At 36.5% G+C, this 8,425-nt stretch overlaps 1 protein-coding gene across 1 annotated transcript; it reads right to left on the reverse strand.

Moving 5' to 3' along the window:
* Positions 1-204: 204 nt before the first annotated feature.
* LOC114460844 (mitochondrial ornithine transporter 1-like) lies at positions 205-7,450 on the reverse strand (the record flags this gene model as incomplete). The annotated part of the gene is made up of 7 exons (XM_028442716.1): positions 6,808-7,450; positions 6,550-6,724; positions 5,317-5,396; positions 4,173-4,431; positions 2,099-2,236; positions 447-622; positions 205-363 (listed from the first exon to the last, which is right to left on the reverse strand). Coding segments are annotated over exons 3-7 (787 nt in total), but the record flags the coding sequence as incomplete, so codon positions are not given.
* Between the last annotated feature and the right edge of the window lie 975 nt (positions 7,451-8,425).

Below are 8,425 nucleotides of genomic sequence, written 5' to 3' on the forward strand. Positions count from 1 at the left end.
GTGAGAAACACTTATTTCAGTTTAAGCAGCCATTTTTAAAGAATATCCGGTTAATCTATTAATTAATTGAGCGATTAATTGATTATGAAAACAATGGTTAGTTGCAGCCCTAATAATAATAATAATATAACCAGCATTTAAAAACAAATTGTAATGTTAGTTTTGTTGGTAAATCTTTTTTTTGTTTGAATGAATAATGTTTACCTTCAGTGCGAGCGATGGTCATGAAGGTTTTGAAGAATCCAGCTTGTTTTCCCATCATGGACATCACCTGGATACGAGACTTGACACAGTCCATGGGGTAGACCACCAGCCAGAGACACGCCCCCCCGAACCCCCCACTGAACACGATGGGAGCCACGCCTTCAACGTACACACACACATCATTGAACATTTATTTCATATCTACAACATGTGACAGATTAGTGCTGAGTCATGTTTAGTACCGATGTCGTCCTTGTCACACTTCATGTAGTCTGAGAACGCCGTGCGACACAGCTCGTAGGCGCCGAAGAAGCAGAAGTATCCGGGCACCTCTCTGGCTATGGTGGTGGTCAGACCCTGGAAGAAGCCCTGAGGCCCCTCCCTCCTCATGATGGACTTCACCACCGACCACACGGAGCTGGACACACACACACACACACACCATTGATTAAGTGCGTCTTTCAGCTGCTAATAACACAAGTGTTTTAACTCAGGGTGGGACGATACGATACACCAGGGGTGTCAAACTCATTGTAGTTCAGGGGCCAATTACGGACCAGTTTAAATGTAAGTGGGCCACATAATGTGCCCTGGTTTGCATTTCCACAAATACATTATAAAATGTGTGAATAAATCAGTCCCTGCATGATCTTCACTTATAATTCCCTGATTTGGAAATTTGGTTAAATTTTGTGAAACATTTTGAGAATTCATTCAACAACTTGAGATTAAAAATGAATGCCGTCATGTGATAAAAGAACTGGAAAACTGACCTCTACAAATATTGTGGCTTTTAATGTAATGTTTGTATTTGGAGGAGCTGATATCTATAACTGAATTAGTTACTACATTTTTCATGCTTTTTCTTTTTTTTTTTTACAACTTTTACTTTTTCGAGTGGGCCAAATTTGCCCCCCAGACCTTGAGTTTGACACAAGTGCGTTACACGATGAGTCACTGAAAATACTTTATTTTTAACTTAAACTCTGGACACGTCCTCTGGGTAGATAAAGTTAACAACACAAACCGCATAGGCGGGCAACTTCTATCCAATGGGCGGGGCCACAAACATCTGATCTCAGGGTCACATGATCAACATTCATGTCATGATTTTAGAATATTTCTGTATAATTTTGCTGCGATTTTGACAATTTTTCACACATTTTTGTTGTTTTTGTTATGAGTCTTTGTTTATTCTTGTGAATATCTCTGTAATTTTGTATGTTTTTTTTAAAGTCTTGTACATTTTTGTTTTTTGAGTATTTTCGCTGTAATTTTGTATATTTTTAACTTTTTGTGTTTTGGTTGTAATGTTTATTTGTCACTCATTTTTTCTGTTGTTTTGTGTATTTTGTTTTTTTAGTTATGAGTCTTTGTACAGGAAATAACAAAGGTTTTGTGTGTTTTTATTTATTTGTTTTTAGAATAATTTTTGTATATTTCTCAGTATTTTTGTTGTCTTTTTAGTATAATTTTCTCATTTTGAGTGTGCTCTGTTGTTTTTTAGCATTTTTTTGGGAGACATTTTGTGTATTTTTGTAGCTGTCGTGTTTTATGAGAAAATTTATACATTTATGTTGTCATTGTGTTTTCTTGAGTGTTTTTTGCTATAGTTTTAGACATTTTCCTATAATTATTTTGGTATATTTTTTCCATAATTTTGTGTATTTTCGTTGTGTATGTTTTTTGAGTAATTATCTATATTTTTGCGACTCTTTTGTGTATTTTTACTTTTGTTTTGTGTGTTTTGGTGTCATGTTTGCACAAACTAAACTGAGGGCCTCATGTGGGCCCCCGGGGCCGTCAGTTGCCAGTGTCTGCAGTAGAGGATGGATACCGGGGTGAAGAACCAATCAGATGCTGTCCCACACACACACACACATGTAAAACTCACTTGTGGCTCTGTGCGATCTTCCCTGAAGCCTCCATCTCATGCATGGCCTGCAGACGACACTTGACCAGCTCAGTGGGACACAGAACCAGGGACGAGAATATGGAGGCGACGGAACCTGCGCTGGCTTTCTGCACGTCACTGAGCACAGGAGGATGATGGGTATGGAACCCCGTTACTATCAGTGATATCAACCATTATCAACCTCTACTAGTGCTCAATTTAGGTTTACTAGTGCACAAGTGAACTTTACAAGTGAAGAAAAAAGTGTCACTAGTTAGCATTATATGCTAATAAGGGGCGGGGAAAGCTAATTCAGGTTTGGTGATGGATTTCAAAAATATTCCAACCAATCAGGGAGCTGGATTTGGTCCTAATCCCTCCTACTTCATTTGCATTAGGTTTACTAGTACTACTAGTGAATATTTTGGCTTTACTAGTACATTTAGTAGACTAAAAACAGTCTACTAGTACTACTAGTGAATATTTTGAGTGTACTAGTAGTAGTGATGGTAGTTTTTTTGTGCACTAGCATACGAGTAGGCTTTACTAGTAAAGCAGAATAGTCTACTAGTTGACACTTTTGTGTTACTAATAGTACTATTTCACTAAAAATAGTAAAAATGCAAAGCTTTACTAATACTAAAAGTGTGCTTGTGCACTAGTGTGCCAAAAATCTTTGCTTGTAAAACTTGTGTTTACTAGTACTTTAGGCATTACTGGTACTACTACGAGTAGACTAAAAACATTTTAATCTAGATGTACTAATAGTGAGATATTTTGAGTGTACTAGTAGTACTAGTAAACAAAAAACTGTTTTACAAGTAAATGTTTTTGACAAACAAGTGGACGAGTAGACATTATTAGTAAAGCAAAATTGTCTACTAGTAGACAGATTTGTGTTACTTGTAGTACTAGTAGACCTAAAATACATTACTAGTCAAAAAGGTGGTAAAACTCTTTTGTTTGCTAGTACTTTAGGCTTTACTAGTACTACTAGTGAATATTCAGGCTTTACTAGTACTACTAGTGAATATTCAGGCTTTACTAGTACTACTAGTAAATATCTAGACTTTACTAGTACTAATAGTGACACAAAACTTGATTTTCCTTTACTAGTAAGGTCTACTCGCACACTAGTTCGACAAAACATTTGCTAGTAATAGTTTTTGTTTACTAGTACTACAAACAGTCTAAAATGATTTTACTTGTACTAATAGTAAGACTTTTAAAGTGTACTAGTAGTACTAGTGAACTAAAAACTGTTTTCCTAGTTCTTCTGCAACTCATTTCTCCTAGAACTCCTCCTAGGCTAATAATGCAGCACTAATGACACGTATGTCATCTAATAGGGACAATGTCAAGGATGTGTAGTCGACCTTTTTTGGAGCCAAAATGTCAAGGTCAAGGTCACGTCAAGTGTAAAAAAAACAAAAATTTCCATATCTCTACTAATATTAATCGTACAAGTTCGATACTTACATTTATTTTACAAGCTCATCTCAAGTGGAGTATTTTATTTAATTGGACCAAAAAATGTACAACCTACCAGTAAAAAGATCAGTATGGGTCAAAGTTCATGACGTCACAAAAAAAAAAAAATTTCCCTATAACTTGGCCATTGGTACCATTGAACATTTCCTTTCAATGTGTGAACTTGACCTTCACTCAAGGTCACATTTAAGGTCAACAACTCCTGATAAAAGTGAACAAAGTGAGACCTCAACGCTCTCAGGACGACTAATCTCAGCCAAAACAAAAAACAATTTATAATTTGGCCACAAATTGAGATACATTCTCAGAATGGTACCATTGAACAACATTTCCTTTCAATTTATGACCTTGTACTTTGCTCAACGTCAAATTTAAGGTCAGTCTTCTGTTTTTCCTGCATTATTACTTTCAATTTCATGAGTAAAAAGAACAAACTTGTCAACAAATCCAGATAAAGCTAGTCATTTTTGCCAATTTTATCAATTTTCAATTGCCAAACACGTATTTGCCTTCGAATACAGGTCTTATGTAGTTATTATTGTTAATATTACATTAACTCTGTGTTCTGTGGTGGTACCTCTACCTGAGCGCGGCGTCACTCTGCAGTCCTGCCATGAGGCGGATGACCTGCTGACAGAATCCGTAGCTCATGAACAGCACTGAGTTCTCAGCGATGTTGGCCATCAGGGCGGGGGTGGTCCCCTGATACAGACCCCGTACCCCCACCTGTCTGTAGGTGGATGTGATGCAGTGGACGAAGCCGCGGTACATGCTGGGAAACGTCTGCATCTTCACCTTGGCTGTGTCCAGAGGCTGTCCACTGAACACACACGCTGCTCCTCCTGGAGGGGCCACCAGGGGGCGTCAGTACACCACACACAGCAAAGCAGCAGTCCATGGTTATTTTCACAGGAATTCTTATTCTCATTTTAGTCATAGTCACTCACCAAAGATTGGATTTAGTTAAAGTCACATTTTAGTCTTTGAGTTGAGCTTAGTTTTAGTTCAAATTGAATCCGTGTAAATCAGTCTAAGGTCAATCCAACAAATGGCCCACGCACTTAAGTCTAAAAAAATACTGAATTCTTTACCAATTGTTCTGTGATTATTCAATATTCACACTGTAAATTTTTACTTTGATTGGATGAACACTTTTTAAGATATGGAGAATTTAGTGAGGGGGGGTGGGGGGGGGGGGGGGGTATGTGTGTTTTTATCTTCCAATATATCAGGAACTCCATCACATAGAAAGGTAAATATGGTATAGTAATAAGCTCCTCCTACTCTCTCAGAATATAGAAAAAGATCTGCTATACATCCTATATATCTGGTGGACATGTCATTGAATAATTACTGCTGAATAATTATGGAACAATTGGTAAAAATTCAGACTTTTTTGATTAAATGACATGGAATGACACATTAGTCATTTAAACTTAGAATGTACCATATTATATTACTCTTGTGTAGTAAAAAATGTCCGGGGGTTTGTTAGAAAAAGAGCAAAACATTTCAAGTTCTTTATTTATTTGAATAAATAACTCACAGCCTGCGAGAAAAAAGCTCCATCCTGAGAGTTTAAATTTTAGCTTAGAAAAGGAAAACAATTCTAAGTGTTAATCCTCATCTTTTACGTCACGTTTTCAGTTCATATTTAACAAGATTTAGTTTTATTTTTTGTTGTCAATACTTTTTGAATGATTTAAGCTAACACGTGTGATCTTTACCTATTGCTCCAGCAGAGAGGTCAATGACGGCCTGAACGACCGGGTGTGGAGCCATGGCTTCTCCTCTTCCTCTCAGAACCCTAAAAGTAATTTCATCCAAACAACACAAACACGTTACAATCAGGCGTTTTACACTGAAAAACAGAGGAGGGGGTTGGAAAGTTCACTGCAATAAAACCATGTAATTATTGACACCAGTATCACATGTTCACTTTCATTCTATATACAGACAATGTGAGATAATATCACTTTAACATTTAACCTATTTTCATTATTTTTGATCCTTTTAATGCATTTTTGCTACATTACTCCCATTTCTGACACTTTTCCATCACATTTCAATGTCTTTTTTGTATTTTTTTTTTACTTTCTAGACATTTGTTCAGCACTTATAAACCATTTCCACCACTTTTCCACCTAATGTCACATATGTTGACCCATTATTGTCACTTTTAACCTCTTTTCACCAGATTTCTTACCTATTTTTGCCAATTTAACCACATTCACTATTGATCATGCCCATTATTGGCCAGTTTAAACTAATGGTAACGTAGTTTAGAATTAGGGTTAGTTTGTCTGTAACGTAGTTTAGGGTTAGTTAGTCTGTAACGTAGTTTAGGATTAGGGTTAGTTAGTCTGTAACGTAGTTTAGGGTTAGTTAGTCTGTAACATAGTTTAGGGTTAGTTAGTCCGTAACGTAGTTTAGGGTTAGTTAGTCTGTAACGTAGTTTAGGGTTAGTTAGTCCGTAACGTAGTTTAGGGTTAGTTAGTCTGTAACGTAGTTTAGGGTTAGTTAGTCTGTAACGTAGTTTAGGGTTAGTTAATCCTAATTTAGCTGACATATTAATACAAATGGAAGTACAAGTGTGTAGCGTCTCATTGGCCAGTTTAGGTCACGTGGTGCACCTATCACGTGACCTAAACTGGCCAATGAAGGGTGTTGCATACGAATAGAATGCTGGTATATGGATATGTGTTACGTATTGACAACCACTGCCATAAATAAATGTGGTTATCACAGAATCATAGAACAATGGACTGGATCATTTTGCTGACTTTTGCAGTGTTTTTACTTTGTTGTTATTGTGATTTCTTGTGTGTGTGTGTGAGTGTGTGTGTGTGTGACATCTCATGTCTGCGACTCACTAATAAATAAATAAAACAATAAGAATTTTATCTTATTATTATTATTATTTTCATTTTTAATAATATCGTGAACCCAACATCTCTTAACTTATTGTATCGTGAACTCAGGGTGTCGTTCCAGCTCTAATTAACATCCTGTCATCATCATCATCATCATCATCATCAAGCAGCTGGAAAAACACGTGTGAGCTTTTGATCCACGAGCAGCAACGAAAATGTAAGTCACGTTTTCTTTTCGGGCTCCAACGTTTCATTAATTAATCTGTAATTAATTATATGGAAATAATTAGCCACAGTTTGCTGTTGCTGCTACTAATAAAGAAGATTAAATGAGTAAATACTGACCTTTCCAGCGCAGTCTAGTCCACATAGTGTGCTCACAGCTATGGAGAACGAACACACACACACACACACAGTGCTAACCCTAGTGCTATCTCATCTGTTACATCAGTCCCTGAACGCATCAGTCCGTGAACGCATCAGCGACCATCACGCCTGCGTTTCTATTATCCTTGGAAATGCGTAAAATCTAAACAGCGCAATAAAAACACCGACATTTCGGGGAAAAAAAACACTAAAATATCGCAAAAAAGTGTTATCGATTCATTAGGAGGTATTTCAGACGTTTTGATATTGAAATGTGTCGCAAAAGCGCCATGGAAACCACTTTCTGCAGGATGTGACGTACGTGATCACATGACCACTTTTTCTCCGAGTAAACATGACGCGGTACATGTGGACAGAAGAGAAGACCGGGACATTTCTTAGCGTTATACTAAAAATATTACGGCCACATTAGACAATAAACAACAAAGAATACGGAGTGTTATAAAGCGTCCATCTTTCTGCGTCGAAGTCTCGCGGGATGAGATTTCACGGGAGTTGCGAGGCTCCGGCCCAAAACAGCGTCCAATAGAAACACGTTCAAAGCGCAATTACACTTTAACATTTAGAAATATCGCTTTTATTTAGTAAAAATGTGTAATGGAAACCAAGTTAATACCCAGGCAAAGGACGAGAGTCTGGTGTGAATAGACGATGGACAGAGCTAAGCTAACTCAACAACAGGCTAAACTAGCAAAGTTTCCGGCCTTTGGTTCGTCATAGCTCGTGATATTTATCTGGAATATTTGATGTTTTACAGTTTGTGAGATAAACTGAATACTTTAAAGAGCTGTTAGTGTAGCACACAGTTAATGGTAGGGAGTGATGCTCGTTTCTGAGGATTTATGGGCGAGTCGACATAGCAACAGGACAGTTTCCGGTTCACACGTTACTGTGGGGCTTTTCAAAATAAACTCTTAAGTAACGTTTGAAACTTGTACAAGTGATTTCTAATGTATAGCACCATCTAGTGCTTTACACTGGGATTACTACAATGGAAAACAAACTGACAATGTACTTAAAATTATTACATTGCTATATCACATTCCTTTTATTGTTTTAAACTCTAGTTGGCAATAAAACTATTCCTATTCTGATTATTATTATTATTATTATTGTTGTTGTGTCTGTTTTTATTGTCATTTTGTCACAGAAATGTGATAGTATTTGATCTAAGAGTCACATGATTAACATTCATGTCAGCATTTAGAATAATGACCAATGTGAGCATTAACAAGGGAAACAACAGAGTTTTGTTTGTATTTCTGTTGTCAATTTGTATATTTTTCTCTCATTCAGTGTTGTTTTTGTAATTTTATTTTAATCTTTGTGTAATTTTGTGTTTTTTTGTTATTTCGCCAGTTATTCTTTTTGGTATTTTATGTGTTTTGTGAGCAACATTTTTGGTGACATTTAGCGTTTTTTTGGAAACGTTATTTTTGGTGTCTTTATGTATATTCTTTCATTTTGAGAAGTTTCTGTTTTCATTTTGTATATTTTTCTTTCATATTGTGTGTGCTTGTTGTGGTTTGTGTTTATTTAGAGTCATTTAGTGTGATTTTGTTGTCGTTTTGTGTAT

This window comes from Gouania willdenowi, unplaced genomic scaffold (genome assembly GCF_900634775.1).
Source record: "Gouania willdenowi unplaced genomic scaffold, fGouWil2.1 scaffold_80_arrow_ctg1, whole genome shotgun sequence".
Taxonomy (NCBI): Eukaryota; Metazoa; Chordata; class Actinopteri; order Blenniiformes; family Gobiesocidae; genus Gouania; species Gouania willdenowi.